Source organism: Hemicordylus capensis, chromosome 4 (assembly GCF_027244095.1).
Source record: "Hemicordylus capensis ecotype Gifberg chromosome 4, rHemCap1.1.pri, whole genome shotgun sequence".
Taxonomy (NCBI): domain Eukaryota; kingdom Metazoa; phylum Chordata; class Lepidosauria; order Squamata; family Cordylidae; genus Hemicordylus; species Hemicordylus capensis.
In genome coordinates, this window is record NC_069660.1 from 86,208,945 (window position 1) to 86,225,839 (window position 16,895).

Here is a 16,895-nt window from a genome sequence, read left to right on the forward strand (position 1 = left end):
CCTGACTCAGAGCATCCACTGTCTCCCTGGTGTCTGCTGGCTTAAAAGATAGGTAGAGCTGGGTGTCATCAGCATATTGATGGCACCGCAGCCCACACCTATGGATGACCTCTCCCAGGGGCTTCATGTAAATGTTAAACAGCATGGGGGACAGAATAGATCCATGTTGGCACCCCATAGGCCAAAGGCCAAGGGGTGGAGCAGGCATCCCCCAGCACCACCTTCTGAGTATGATCCTCTAGGTAGGAGCGGAGCTACTGTATAACTGTACCCCCAAGTCCCAACCCAGAGAGACATCACAAAAGGATACCATGGTTGATGGTATCGAAAGCAGCTGAGAGGTCCAGGAGGATCAACAGAGTCACACTTTATCTCGCGGCGTAGGTCATCCACCAGGCTGACCAAGGCAGTTTCAGTCCCATATCCAGGTCGGAAGCCAGACTGGAAAGGATCTAAGTAATCATATTCATCCAGGGCTGCCTGGAGCTGAGATGCCACAATGCTCTCCAACACCTTGCCCAAGAAGGAGAGGTTTGAAACTGGTTATTTAAGTAATTTGGGTCCATTGAGGGTTTTTTTAAGGAGGAGCCTGATGACTGCCTCCTTCAGGCACGGGGGCACCACCCTCTGCTCTAGAGAAGCATTCACCACCCCTGCCACCCATGGTCCCAGTCCCTCCCTACAAGCCTTCGCCAACCATGAAAGGCAAGGGTCAAGGACACATGTGGTAGGCCTCAACCTTCCAAGCAGCCTGTTCACCTCCTCAGGCAACACAGTCTGAAAACCATCGAATATAACAAGACCAGACGATGCGTCGGCAACATCCAGTTCCGGTGCCACAAACATCTTGGCAAAGAGGGGGAGAAGTGACGAGGAAAGAACTGGGGTGGAAGGGAGGGGGGAAGCAGCGAGGAGAGAAAGCTGCGGAGCCCGGCTGGGTAGAGACAAACTAGCAGCGCAGATGCTATACGCCGGGTCTGGTAGTTTATTTTTAAAGTATGTGCTTTTGTAGGTTACTTAATCTAATGCATGATTATAAACATTTCAATATCTTTTGACCAGTTCCATGTCATGCATCTGATGAGTTGTTACCTTTCCTTTTATGTGTTCTTTTTAGTTTTGACCTCTCAGGCTGGGTTTCTGAATATGTGAAGAAGTCCTGCCCCTTTCAAGGGGAGCAAATGAGGAGAGGAGATTTCTTCAATCTTAAGATGTAGCCGTTCAGCAGAGGGAGAAAGCGCGGGGGGGGGGATCTGCTGCCTCCCATCCTCCCCCCACCCCCAGCTCTGGTCTCTCTGGGCCGCCGGAGGAGCCGCCAGTGCCTCCTGTCATCCTCCCTCCGTCCTCCTTTGGCTCCATCTGCAGATTTCGGAAGTCTTGCAAGATCTGCAGCTGGAACTGGAGGAGAAGGAGGCCCGTTCGCCGGGGCGGGTGGTGGTGGTGGTGTTGTAGTGTGGCGTCGACCCAGCTGGGGGAGAGGCAGGGTGCTAGGCAGTTGGGTGGTGGTGGGTGCAGCAGAGACTGTTGCCCACCAGAAACTGCTGCATGGTGGCCTGGGGAGGGGGTTGATGTGTGCACGAGTGCATCTTGGAACAGTGGAGCAGTCTGATATATGTAGAAATATGATATATTGCTCATCTGTAAAATGGACAATTTCCAGCAGAGCATATGCAAAGTAATTTCTACTTGTAACTAATTAAGTCACTGTCATCACCACTGCCACCCTGCATCTTGCAACCTGACTGAGCTGAAGAACTGATAAGCTTACCAAATTAGTGATCTAAGGGCAAAGGCAATCACAGGATTGTTGCTATTTATGATGGCAGAATGTAGTGTCCTGCTGAAATTGACATTAGTTCATTTTCAGGTCCAAATCGTGCTGCAGTCAGTGTGCCTTCTAATACCTTGCTCTCCCTGTAGATATGTGCATTTATGCATATTGAAGGAAAGCTGTAAAGTTGAGCCATCATTACAGTCTTAGAGAATGTGGAATGGAAGTGTTACTCCTAAGCTGCTTATATTAATACTACATTTTCTAATTAAGGTATGTTCTCACAATAATACGGCAGATTAATATTCTCTAGGTACAGTTAAATTGCCTCAGCACACTGAAATCACAAATAGGGGGCACAATTCACCCAAAGTTAAGTAATTTAAAACTCCATTGATTTCATGAGACATGAGGCACAGATTTAACATTGTCTGGTTGACATCCAAGATGTTTAACGGAGAGGATGTTCTTCTCTGTGTGAAGGGTAGTTATATGGGAAGGGGATGTTGTCTTCAATATTATATCATGATTTATTTTTATTTTTTAAAGACATTTCATTGCCTTCTGATTTACAAAGCAAGAGTGCATACAGAATGGGTCTCTGGATAGTTCAGTCAGAAGATTTCATTGTTGTATGGCCATATGATTGAATGGCCATTGGCCTTAACAAAGGGGAAAACACTATACAGTTTATACCAGACAATTCATTGGAGTAACAGATGGACAGTTGGAGTAACTAATAAAGCATAATTAATCTGAATTAAGTGATACTCACTGTATGCTCTTTCCTAAGAATGTGAGAAGTGCTTTGCTGAATCAGGTCAGGGTCCACCCATCCAGCTTTCTTTGCAAGAGTCACAGCAACCACAAAGCACTAGGTAAATAAGTGATAATTAATCCATGATCTACAATATTCTTTTTAGCCATCCCTATATGATTGCTGCTCTAAGCCACACTTGTGATTAGTCGAGAAGATGGGGATTACTCCATGGGCATTAATAAATAGATGTTAGGATTGTATTCTTTTAAAATGTGCTTTTGCAGAAATGACTGGAGAATCAGTAATTTGAACTCTGTGCTCTTTGGTTGAAGCAAAGTATTTTTGTCTCCAAAACTAAGCAGTTTTTAAAATCAATTATACTTATTTTAACTCTTTTGGAAAATATGGACAACCAAAATGCTCCTATTTGGAGGAAATGCCATTTGGACACTCAGGCTTTCTTGCCATCGCAGCAGTGATTTATGTCAAGAAGGAAACCTATTAATGAATAGGTTAATTTATTAATGAATAGATTAATAACTACTCTATATTTTGTCATCAGGGATTGCACCTTTAGTAACTTGATTATAGTTCAAAGTGTAATGAAGAGGAAACATTTCAATGTGATGCAATCACTGAACTCAGTTGGCTAGAAATCCTATAGTCCTGACATAGTGCAATAGTTCGGGAGAGAAGGAAAACTTAACAAAGCTAAATATTAAGAGACCTTAAGACAAAAGAAAAGCTATTCTCCATGAATATTTATGTTTTAATGAGCAAAAACCTGCTGCAGTCCATGAAGTGCAATAGCATCCCAGTACCTGGATGGTTGCACAGGTCTATTTGAGTGGAGTGTATTAGAGCATGTTAATACAGAGATCATTACAAGCCACCTCCTTAAATGTCAATAAGGAAAACATTGTTAGAGAACCTTAGAAAAAACAGCTGAGGGGAAAGCTAGCTAGCTGTTTAAGCTACAGTGCTGTGAAGACTTAATTGATACAGTATGGAACCAATTTGGTTTGCAACCCCATTTGGTATAAAAAAAACCCCATACAACTAATTTAATGCAATCATTGAGGTTTATAGGGATTGCCACAGGGCAAACCACTTCTGAAACTCAGGCGACGTTGGGACAGTTTTGTTACTGGGCATGCAGATGCTTTCTATTTTTTAAAAATCCTCTAGGCATTTTGAAGTGCTATTCAGATCCCAACTACTGTAAGAGAAATCACCAAGAAGAGAACCGTTTTTAGGGAATAAAAAGAATAATAGATAGAATGAATCTACATTTTCTTTGAAATCCATGTTCTTGAAAGGTTTTAAGCCTACTTTCTGGTAGGCTTATAAGATCACTTGGGTTTCCACGTGTGTGTGTCCTTGTGTCTCTCCCCCCACCCCCCACCTGCTTCACAACGCCTGGACCAGTATGAACCAAGTCGGGTACAGTTGTAGGGACACATAGGGACACCTCATCGGCATAGTTTTTGATGAAGTCATCCACCCCAATCCAAGATGGCGGACGTGTAAACATTTGACGCAAGTGGACTAACTTGTGAACCGCTTAACCGATTTGAACCAAATTTGCGACAGCTGTAGGCACTCATAGAGATGCCCAAATGGTGTGGTGTGTGGTGATGTCATCCACCCCAATTCAAGATGGCGGCCACGTGAACTTCTGAGGTGCAAGCTGGCTAATTTATGGACTGTCTAACCAATTTAAACCAAATTAGGTACAGTTGCAGTAAGTGACACACAGGAACACCTCGACAGTGTGATTTGTGATGATGTCATCCACCCCGATCCAAGATGGCGGATGTGTAAACATTTGAGGTGCAAGTGGGTTAAATTGTGAACCGCCTCACCAACTTAAAACAAATTTTCAACAGCTGTAGGGACACATAGGGATGCCCAAATTGCATGGTATGTGATGATGTCATCCACTCCAATTCAAGATGGCGGCCATGTGAACTTCTGAGTTCCAAATGGGTTAATGTAATGACCTGCCTTGGCCGACTGCCCAAGACTGCCCAGCAGCTGTGAAAACCACTCTTTTCAGAGGGGAAGGGAGAGCCAACAGACAGGAACAGAGACAGAGAGTAGTCACAAACATTGCCAGAAGGCAACATTGGGAATTCCACAGGATCAGGGGTAAACACGAATCGTGGTCAGACAACAACAAACAGGTCCAGATTTCTAGATCAGGGTTGCTCACAGTAGGGCTGGTCACCACGGACGTTGTTTCCAGCACAGACTCAGCTTTCAGGCTGCTCTAAATAGGCAGTGTGCTGAGAGCCCCACCCATCACTACAGCTGAGCCTTGTCAGGGCGATGCAGCCAGTTCAGAGCTGGAACACCTGTTCCTTCTGGCCAGACTCTCCCACCTATGGCGTTCCTCCCTCTGAGCCTGTACTCTGACCAAACGTTGCTGTTGGGGATCTAGGGCAGGCACTTGGACTTCAGCGGCCTAGAAGGCTTCATCAGGAGGAGGGAGGGAAGGAGGCAGAAGGGCGTGCAGGACTGTCAGCTCTGGCTCTGCTGAGTCAGTTTCAGCCTGCTCCCCTTGCTTTGGGTCTTCACCTGAGGAATCCACCACCACGACCCCCATGGGAGTCATCACAGTTAATTTGTCAACTGCCTAACCTGTTCGAACCAAATTGGGTACAGCTGCAGTGAGTGACACATGGGGACACCTCAGTGGCATAGTTTGTGATGATGTCATCCATCCCGATCCAAGATCTATGGGGAGAGAGCTGGTCTTGTGGTAGCAAGCATGACTTGTCCCCTTAAGCTAAACAGGATCCACCCTGGTTGCATATGAAAGGGAGACTAGAAGTGTAAGATATTCCCCTTAGGGGATGGAGCTGCTCTGGGAAGAGCATCTAGGCTCCAGGTTCCTTCCCTGGTATCTCCAAGATAGGGCTGAGAGAGATTCCTGCCTGCAACCTTGGAGAAGCTGCTGCCAGTCTGTATAGACAATACTGAGCGAAATGGACCTATGGTCTGACTCAGTATATGGCAGCTTCCTATGTTCCTAAGATGGTGGACATGTGAACTAACTAACTAACTAACTTGAGGACTTTCCAGCCAATTTGAACCAAATTTGGTACAGTTGTATGTCACAGGGACACCTCAGTGATATAGTTTGTAATGTTATCATCCACCCCTATCCAAGATGGTGGATGCATGAACATTTGAGCTGCAAGAGATCTAACTTGTGAACCTCGATTTGAACCAAATCAACTGTCTCTACAACTGTAGTCCAGTTGTAGAGACAGTGAAAGGAAAGTAGGCTGACTAGTTCTTACTAGAACAACTTGTTTCTTTTTCTTTTGTCAGGTACAGGACAATTCTTTTCTAATAGTTGAGTAGAAATTAAATGTGATCTTATACAAAGTAATTATATTTCTATACAATTTTAATGCTTCTCAGAATCTTTCTACATAACTTCCTAAAGGGAAAAAGATGGAAGCGGGGATTTTGCAGTGTGTTGCAATATCAAAAGCACCTCATTTTCAGTGAAGACATGCAGGTTCCTAAATGCTTTCTATTTCCCAGTTTCCTTCTTTATCCACACTGTCCTTATTTTCATTTGCCTGCACTGCTGTTTGCTCCTGTTGGCTGTTTGTTCCATATGATTTTATGAATTAAGTCTGATGTGAGCATATCACCAATACTCACAAATCAAATCATGTGGGACATCACAGATGCAAGAATTTTATAGTGTTATGGGGCTGTGAGATTGAGAACAGTTAGGGCTTAAAAGAAAAACATGTCAGGAAGCAGCAGCCAGGGGAACAAATAGGTGCTGAGAACTCTGCATTGGGACAACTCTGTTCTAGGGTTTGATGCAATCAAACAAAATTATCAAAACATACTGTTAGGGGTTCCAGAATTGGGACTCCCTGTACACCCACTTGGCACAACTACAGAGGCATCCAGCCTGGCTTGACCTGTGTTTAAAAGAGTCCAGAGAGGAAACAGTGTTCACCATTGAAGCCTAGGGGACTAATTAAGAAGGAAGCACAACTGGAGCATCCTACCCCCTGTGGGACACCCCAAAGAAGGTTTCCTGCATGGATACTCTAAAGTGCTCCTGAGATCTTTAGCCTGAGGCACATGTGGCTTTTCTCCTATCCTTACATGTACTTGCGTTCCTGACCTGGGTGTAAAAACCACTCAGTCACCCTAACTGGATCCTTCTAAGCTTAAGAGTCAACAATCCAAAATCCCTAAAACCCACACTTTGCTTCCAAGATAATCCCATCTTCCTTTGAATTCCATCTTCTTGTCTTCCATGGAGGAACATTCCTGTTAATTTTTAACCCAGAAGGATACTGATTTAGTGTCTGCCTTCACATTGGACAGGTAAATATAGGAAGAGTTCCTCCTTCCCTGTTCCCAGGAGTTTTCTCCTTTTCCACTGTGTGTGTGAGAGAGAGCGAGAGCGTGTGTGTGTGCATGTGCACAAGCAGGTGAGTGAATGAGCATTTCATTGTGTTAGGCTAGTATCTTTTTCATCTGGACCTGCCTTTAACCTGAGTAAGCGGGGAGAGTGGTCAATTCCCCCCCCAAGGTTAAAAAGTTTAGCCCCCATAGGGGATCCTGATCTGTAAATCAGCCCAAGAACTCTCATGAGAAGAAAGGTACACCACCAGGTGAAAAATCCAGGAAAGCAAAAAATCCAGCAGAGCTTGCAGCCTATTTGGTATGGATTGTATCACATGGTGACATTTAGCTACTGCATGTGAGTGCATTACCATCTCATGAGAGTGCAAGCCCCATGGTAGGGGGTCGTTACCACTGCTAACTTGGCAAAGAGGCACCTTTTAATGTGGTGATTTTTTTCATTTAGCAGGGGGAGAGTAACTGGCCCTATCCACCCTCAGTACAGTACCTCCAGTGACTGTTGCTGGTGTCTATCTTATGTTTCTTTTTAGATTGTGAGCCCTTTGAGGACAGGGTTCCATCTTATTTGTTTGTTATTTCTCTGTGTAAACTGCCCTCAGCCTTTTTTGGAAGGGCAGTATAGAAATCGAATGAATGAATACAATAGGAATATATTTCCAGCAGAGTGAATTGTAGCTGATTTTTCGAGCCTATAGTATCTCCTGGTTTGTCGCTTCTGATACAGGCAATTGTAGCCACACACCTACCCTTTGTCCCCATTAGTCTGAACTCCTAAAACTTAAGAAAATTCCTTCATTCTCCCAGTGGCAGTCCCCAGCAAGCCTGGGAACCTCCTATTTCTCAGACTTGATTACCAGGTTCCCAGCATTTCCCCACTATTTGCATAATCCAACCCCAGGATCCACCCTTACACTGCAAGGTTGTTAGCTGACTCTCCCTGTTCAGCCAAAGAAGCCATTTCTCCTCTAGTAAAGCAATTCTGTCTGATCTCTCTTGTGCTTAGTCTCCCCCCCCCCGCCCGTTTTGTGCCTCTGCTGTTTACCCAAACTTATTTGGATCCCAAACTTATTTGGATTCCGCCCCATTTTTCTCTCTCCCTCCTGCCATTTCTCCTTACCAGTTCTGGCCATGCCTGAATCCTCTTGGCTTCCCCATCTCATCCCTCCTGGTCTTTTGCTCTTCAATAGTTTAGGCATGATCTTTTTATATACAGAATCTAACAGGTATAAACCAAACTATATTCCCAAAGATGAGGCGGGTGGGGGGGAGAGTTTATGCTCAGCTGACCTGACAATTCTAATGACAATGATTGACATCCAGACTAAGCTTCTTAAGAGTAGTCCCATTAAGCCCAAGTTAATCATGTCCAACTTCTCTGCAGTGCAGTCATAGTGAGGTCTTTCAGAAGGCATTATATCTGCCTTGGTTCTTTAGCTGTAAAATAGATCACTATAATTCCATTTCACAGGATAGTTACAAGGATGAACATAATGGAGATACTTGTTTTGTTAATCATGCCTACAAGGAGGAATTATTTTTTAATTTCTTTTTGCAGAAAGTGGTATCTTAACAGGATGGTAGCCTGTTCAAGTGCACCACCATAATGCCCGTCTTTCCCACACTCTTGGAAGGAAGGTATGGAAATGAAGTATATGTTTCCTGAGTTAGCTGTACTTGCAGCCAGGAAAACAACTTCTCAAGCTCTAGCAGTGAGTAAATGAAGTCTAAGCTGGAATAAGATACTGAGTGTCTTCTGTTGCATTGCCTCTTATTGGCTTTGTTGAAGACATTGTTCTGTTCTTAATAAAATAATTTTATGAAAGAATCTGCTAAATAAATACTTTTTTGTTAGTTAAAATTCAGCACTTCTGAGTTTAGTTCAAGGAGTGATGAGAAGTTAGTACAATAAAATTAGGCAGGATATTTTTATAGAGAGCTCCTGACAATAAACATAGTTATAATTTTGCTGCAACCTTAAACACTTTGGCTAAGATAATGATAAGATATATGTGTATTGACAGCTAAAGTACTCTAAGAAATGGACAGTGCACTTGACTCTGCTCTCGGTAGGTGTTTCCTCCAGTTTGTATACTGGGTGATATGTGAGACAAAGCACTAAACATAATTTGTAAATTTACTAAGGGATGTATTGAAATTGGGAGAATTACTACCAGAATTATACGAGGCCAAATACAGTGATCACAGCTTGATACTATATTATACTGGCACAGCCATGCCAGTATAGTTAAGATAAGGAGTGTTTTCAAGAGACACCAGCTCTCCAAATTTGTTGCAAATCCATTGCAGAATGGCTGAAATACAGCAGTTCAAGTTTTTAATTCCTAAAAAGATTGTTCAAAGTGTTGGTGATATTTTTGCACCACAGATAATGTATATCTTTAATTGTGTGTGTTTTAGCATTCCCTCAAAATACAGGTCCACTGGTGCCTTTTGCTGGTTTGAAAAACACCAATCTAGAGACTTTTGAGTAATTATTATTTGAAATCCTCATAACATGGAAAATAACTAAGAGAAAGTTAGCTAAGAGCATAACTGAGTCTGCCCACTGAGAATTCTGAAACCACAGTTGGGAGGAGCAAGTCTTGGCCATTTCTAGCAAGACAATTCCTGGTTCTGAACATAGATGCCTGATAAGGACACAGAGTATGTTAGGTCATGTGAGGTTTGCCAGTGGGTGTGGAAGAGCTGGGATAAGGGGCAGACACCTTTACATTCCTTGTCTGGCCTAGGCACACCATTTCGTAGAGTGGCAGTAGATATCCTGGGACCTATCAACCCAAAACTCCTAGGGGAAAACAGTATATACTGACTCTAGTGGACTGTGCCACTAGGTGGCCAGAAGTGATTGCCCTGAGCCAGAAGGATGCAAAGGCTGTAAGTCAGGCCCTCTTGGACATTTTTGCCAGGATTGGTTGGCTGGGGGAAGTCCTGACTGATGCAGGTGCCAAGTTCATACATGGAGTGATGATGAAGCATTGGAGCACCAATGGTGTGGAACATCTTGCCCCAGTGTCTGGCCAGCACCTGACAAGTGGATCAGTGGGAGAGGTTCAAGGGACTTTTGGGGCCATGTTCCAGAAGTTCAGTAAGGAACATTCCAAGGACTGGGACTTTTGGCTGCCACAGCTGTTGGATGCCTACAGAGCTGTGCTGCATCTGAGCTTAGGATATTCTTCCTTTGAGCTAGTCCATGGGAGAGGGACTTTGGGACTGATGCAGTGTTGGTGGGAGGGGAAGGAAGCTCCCCAGGAGGGAAATGTACTGGACTTTGGGGGCAAGCTCCAAGACACACTGACAGAGACTGTATCCCTTGCACAGCACAATCTGTGGGAGGCCCAAACGGAGCAAAAGGTCTGGCATGGCCTACCTGCCAGGGAGCAGATCTTTGATCCAGGAAAACAGGTGCTGGTCCTCAGACCAATCTGGACCAACAAACCCAATGAGGAGATGTTGGGGTGTGTGTGTGTGTCAAACTGCTTTTGAGGCGTTAAAAGCAGCCCTCAGTAAAAAGCCAAAACACACACACACACACACACACACACACACACACCCACACCCCTCTTCTCCAAGCCCCACACTTAAAAAGATCTGTCACTCTGCCCACTGCTCCTTTGAGAGATGCATTGGGGGCAGAGATGATGCCATTGGGTCCAGACCAGGCACAATCCCTTTAAAACTGAGGACTTCCACGGCCCCTTTAACAAGGAGGAGAGTACGTTCATACCTGCTCCTCCTCCACTTGCCGCTGCTTCCGTTATCAAAACCAGCAATTTTTCAATAGAAAGAAAAGGTCATCCTCCAATTACAAAGAGAGCTTCTATGGTAGGGGGGAAATCCACCAAAGGACCTTTCCTTATGTCACATAAGGAAATGTATTTAAGATTGGGAGTTGTTTCAGCATTTTAACATTATAAGCTCTGAATATTCTCCTGGTGATAAAAAGTAAATTGCCTCACTTATCTGCCTGAATGTTTGCAGGCTTTGACTAGGGGACACTACCCTTTCAGATCTGGTGAAGAAAGTGGCTAAGAAGCAGCAGTATAGTATTTCCATGGCTGCAGTGGAGTGGTGTATGAACTTGTGAGGGAATACAAGAAGGTGGCAACAGGTTATGGAAGAGAACTCAAGCTAGGGTGGATGCTTAGGAGGAAGCACAAGCTCATGGCAAGGTAACAAGGGTCCTTACAAACTATATGAGGCAGTGGGGGCAGGGTGACAAATGGAGTTGTGAAGGCACATATGGCAGCAATGAGGTGGCAGTTATACTTGCCAGGGAATGCAAGGCGGAAGCTAGATGATGAGGGCCTTGATGAGGGCATATAAGGTGGTGCAGGCTGCCTTTAAATACATAGGCTTTGTATTAGAGTTATGCTGCCTAAGAATGGGAAGACTCTGCTTAACCACCATGGGTAAGCTCTTCCCCATCATGTCTGATCAGATTTTCCTTTTAGAATCACCTAGAAATACAATAATCCAAAAACCTTCCATTTAAGATGAGAGTTAAGATGCTTTACATTTTCACTTGTACTCTAAAAAGAATGAAAATTGCATGTTAAGGTGACTATCTCGACTTGTGCACCACATAAGCTGTATAGACTTTGTACAGTCTGGTATATGGTGATGGCTTTAGAAATGTGGCTCCATGCACCCCTACTTTGCCTTGATCAGAGATTCATCAGGCAGAAATTTGTCAGGGTTGTGATTAGGGAAGCTTCACCTGCCTGGATGCATCCCCCCCCCCGCAAGCCCAGTGTCCAGCTGAAAAGACCAAGGCAAAGCCTGGGTGCATGGAGCCTCATTTCTAAAGCCATAATCATATACCAGACTGTACAGCTTATATGGTGCGGAAGTTAAGATGGGCACCTTGACTTGCAATTTCCATTCTTTTTAGAGCATGAGTGAAAATGTAAAGCATCTTAACTCTCTTCTTTAACCAAAGGTTTTTGGATTACTGAAACTTATTGAATTGCCATTTCTGTATGAGAAGATGGATATTTATCTCTTTGCTTGAAAAGCCCTTTCTTATTCTTTCATGTAGTGTACATGCTATGGATAAGCTTGGAGTCCAGTAGCTTCTTGAAACATGCCTCATTTAGCTTCGCTGGCAGACTAATTTCCGTGCTGTGTTACCTACTGATAACTATGCATGTATAGCTGTGTGAAGCATTGCTAAGCTCTTCTCAAGTGACATTTGAAGAGAAGAGATAAATTAATTCAGTTGTCCTTAGTCATACAGTGCATCTTGAGGCCATGTATGGAAATTTTTTTGTGCTTTGAGCCCTCTTTGAATAATTGGAGGTACAGCACAGATTTTGCAGATCACTGTAGTTTGAAGGAAAGATCATAAGAGGCTTAGGTTCCCTTGTGTTGGTTTCAGAGACAGAACTGTTTTCAAATTCATAGGATACTGAGTCATTGGGAATACCTGAAGGATTTCAAGCCATATTAGTCCAGCCTTTCCAAATCCAACAGGCCTTGAGTAAACTACGTTTGCGATAAGATCAAGCTGTTGCTCAAGGTTCCTTTGCAGCCAGAATGAACATAACTTTGATTCAATCCTCCAGTTGCTAATGAGCAATCAATGAACTGCTGCTTTCCTTTTGGCTGAGTCTTTGAAACATGGCAAATACGTTACTTGTTTTTGAAAGAGAGCGCTCGGCGGGGTGTGTGTGTGTGTACACTTAATGATAAAGTGTCCCAGAGATATTCCCCTTAGCTTCACACTTTTGCTGGATATGGCCAGAATTTTTAAAAGAATATGACCTAGTTTTCTCACAAAGGCAAGAAATATATATCTGGGCTCTACCACTTCAGAGTGCAGGTGGGGACTTATGATTGAATGGCCCTACATAAAAAATTCCCTACACACAGAAAACTAGATGTCACAGAGGAAGGTTCTAGCCTACTCTTGTCTCTCATATGCTAGTATTTTGTGGAGGGGAGAGAGTGATATTTTGAGTGCAGTGGACACTATGCGAGCTCCCCTTGTGGTCTGAAGTGGTGTAGATCAGGCATAGGTTTATCACCTCAGTGAGAACTAAGCTTGTGTTTCAGTAAAATTTCAAGTGATGGAGAAATCAGATTAATATGGCTGGGCAGTACTATAAAAATGAGTTAAATTCAAATAACCTGGGAAGAGTATTAATACTTGCTTAAAAAGAAAACATTGAAACTCAGCATGTACTCTTTTTAATTAAAACTGTATGAGACGTTAACTTTAATGTGAATAAATTGGCTTTTCCAAGGAAAACAATGAAATTGTTCTTTCTGAAGCAAACTTGCAGCATGAATAGATTTGAGCTCTATTAATTTGTATTGTAATATCATGTTAGAAGATTACCAAGTAGGATAATGATACCATCTAGTGGTGCAATATTAATTTACAGCATATGACCTTACCAAAATCTTGATCTGAAGTAGAAATATTTAACAATATTTTAAACTGGTATACTTAGATCAAATTTACATGTAGCATTTTTTCTTAATGAACACAGCACACAATCCATGAATTAACAGCAGTTTTTAATATAAAGAAGTTTCTAACTGTGTAGAACTTCTTTGCCATTTTTTATTCATGGGCCTTCTCTATTGCGGCTTTCATCCTATGGAATTTCCTTTTGCAGGAGGCGAAATTGGTGCCCTCCTTGGTGTCATTTCAACACTATCCAAACAATCTCTTTCTTTCTTTCTTTCTTTCTTTCTTTCTTTTGGGGGTGAGGTGGGGGACTGGCATCTGTTGATTATCTTCATTTAACTTCTTGTGCTCCTTTTGCCTTTTTTGTTTCCTGGCCACTGTAATATTCTGGTTTTCAATTTTTGTGGTTTTCAATAAATCATAAGTCACTTTGAATGCTTTTTGAGAGAAAAGCAGAATGTAATTTTTTTAAACTGGCTGTGGTTTCTTCGTTGTTAGGTAATTTAAAAAAAATGTAACTGGACAGTCTTTATCCTGTGATTAACCATAATAAACACAATGTGACATTCTCAGAGCTGATTTGCTTATAAGTGGTGGTGGTTTGGGAATCTTGTGTGTGCTAAGATTGGTGAGTCCCACCTCGGTATGTTGCATAGAAGCTCAGTTTAACTGCTATTCAGCAATCCCCACTTTCTGTAACATCCAAATTATAGTACTTTATATGGGGACAATGTTACGTTGCAGTCACAGAGTAGTACCTAATTCAAAGCAGGTTTTGAAAATCTTATATTTTTGTAATGCTAAAATATAGCATTAGCTGAGTTCTTGCTAGTCGTCTCTCCTCCTCAGCTTTCTGATTTGTTGTTTTTGTGTGTTTTTTCTCCAGAAGGAACTTAGTCTCCCTAGAAGAGGAAGCTTGTGAGTATACTTCTTAATTCTTATCTTAAGGATTACCAAATGTATCAAAAATAAAAACACTTAAAACTATTGGGACATGATGCAAATTAGAGAGGAAAGCTAACACATCTGGAGCTGGAGACTGCTCCTGATTGAATTATGCAATACAGATATGTTTAATGCAGTCAAGTCAACATGGGTATTAAGACTGGGAGTGACTCCAGAATGATGTGTGGGTACACTGTCGTCAAATTAGTCAAAAACACACCATATACTTTCATTGCTGGTCATGTCTTTGAATATGTTTAATAGGATGTAGGGCTGAAAGTGTATCACATAGCACAAACTTTTGGCCACTGTCATAGAAAGCAGGAATGAATACTGCTTGCAATTTTCCCATCTGTGGAATTTGATTCATGGAAGCACAGAGAACAAAGTAGATTGCTAAAAATGTAGTGTTGAAAATTAAATCTCTTTTACCTTTTTATGTGCCTTGCGAAGTCTTCAGAATTTTAGAACAACAGATATTTAATGCAGTTTCATGATATAAGGATTACAGACCAGTATGGTCAGAAGTAAAATACAACTCTGTTTCTGATTGGATTATATGAGAAGTAAATGAGTCTTATGCATAATCCTGAAATGAGAACAGAAAAGAGCATTCTAATTGAGAACCGTGACCTGAATACTCATGAGTTAACTTAAAAAAAATTAGATTTCTCATATTGAATAAAGTAAGGCTCTGTGCCTTTTTTTAAATTTTTGCACGCTCTCACACACATGCACTCATTAGTAATTGGAATAACATTTTGCCTTTTTCCACTTTGAAAATGTTGGTCTCTTTTCAGGCTGTTTTTTCTTTGCAGGCTGACCTGGTATCAAATGTATATTTTATTTTTCAATTAATTAATTAATTAATCAATCAATCAATCAATTAAAATTCTTGTATACCGCCTCCTCCAAAGACTCTAGGTGGCATATGGACATGAACGTAGAGGTGTTGGCTAAGTCACATGCAATTGTGTTGGGTGTGTTTGAGAGAGACTGTTTTGACAGAAACATGAAGGATTGAAATGTATAAAGAAGTGAAATCTGAGCTTGCTTAGAGCTTAATAAGAAGTGCTCTGCTAGTAACACAGCTTCGTTCGTCCTTGTTTTCCCTGTGTAATAAACCACATTTGATACAATTGCATTTGAAAATGCTGTCTTAGCATAGTTTGACAGTTTTTCTTGGTGATTTATTTCTGAAAGTAGAGCCTATTTGCATAAAACATTTATTTATGCATGGTTTGGGTTTAAGCTTGTACTTATCATGCTCATGGTAATAGCAGGTCCACAGCTATGTTTTTCAAATGAGAGATATCTGCAGTCTGAAGTATTTCATGCAGCATTTAATATTTTGATTTCAGTGTGAGATAGCTGTGTCCGTTTATAAACATAAACCTAGTGACATGAGTCCATTGTTAGTGGTTACAGCAGGGAAGACTCATTGTGTGAATTGTCTTAGGACCTCTCTCATATTTGGTTTCCATACTACTATAGTAGAGTTGTTTTCTTTACTGCTAGCCTCAATTCATAGACTGCTCAGATAAGGGAATGTTGTTTTGGACAAATCTGCAGTGTGTTAGTGCTTGTCTGAGTTCTCTGCTCTTGGGTGCCAACACTTTTCAAACAGCAAATGTCACAAGTTAAAATGGCTGGTGTGAGACCCTCTGACCCTGAGGGTCTAACGCAGGACAAATACCATAACTGCTAGAATACTTATTCTTGACTATTTGGATATTTAACATGAAATGGAGAATAATTTCCAAGTATGTGTTGTGGGTTGGTTGTTCATGCTCCGAAACCCCTCACCTCACATTCTGGGACACTTAAGAGTTCAGAAAATTCAGACTGGATGTACACTCCACCCCATCTCATTGGCTTAATTACCTTAAAATAAGTGCTGTTGTTTTCAGTGGAGGGACAGGCTTCTGTTGGGTTCTTGCTTTTCAGTCGTTCTATTCTATGTTTCAGGTCCTAGCCTACTTTCCTGTTCACAATGCTTAGATTGACCTGTGACAGCTGCTGGTCTTCTAAGAAACATCATAAGTAATGCACTAAACTACAGTTAGAAATACAGTTGCTCACAACAGAAATAAAACCTAAAACCAAGAACTATCACCAACACAGGATCTCAGTTTTTTTTTTTAATGAAAAAATATCTTAATACAAAAATACAACTATAACAAAGAATATACCATGCAATTACAACAAAGAGTAAGGGAGTACATAACTAAATTTTGTAGTTTAAAAAGTAATAAACAGAATCCATTGTACAAATTTATCTGCTCTCACATCCAGTTCTGATATTCTAAAATAAGTTAATTTTGTTAGCAATGCAATGTCCCAGATAGGTTTATACCAATGTATTAATGAAGGTGGATATCAACATTTCCAAAAAGATAATTCTTGCAGCTAATAAACAAAAATCCAGTTCTAAATCATTCTCTAAAACTACCTCTTTGACATAACCAAAAAGGACTATTTTTGGATCATATGTTAAGATGTATCCTGTTATCTCCTTTAAAATATTCAGAACACTCAACTAGAACTGCATAAGTAAAAGACAAGTCCAAAAC

The 16,895-nt window shown here is 41.7% G+C and overlaps 1 protein-coding gene across 10 annotated transcripts in view; it reads left to right on the forward strand.

The window, feature by feature from the left end:
* Positions 1–16,895, forward strand: part of MAST2 (microtubule associated serine/threonine kinase 2) — a 295,348-nt gene that overhangs the window by 106,590 nt on the left and 171,863 nt on the right. For all 10 annotated transcript variants that reach the window (XM_053244173.1, XM_053244182.1, XM_053244169.1 and 7 more), the window contains one exon: positions 14,264–14,295. In XM_053244173.1, coding sequence (XP_053100148.1) covers positions 14,264–14,295 — 32 coding nt within the window. The remainder of the gene's footprint in view (positions 1–14,263; positions 14,296–16,895) is intronic.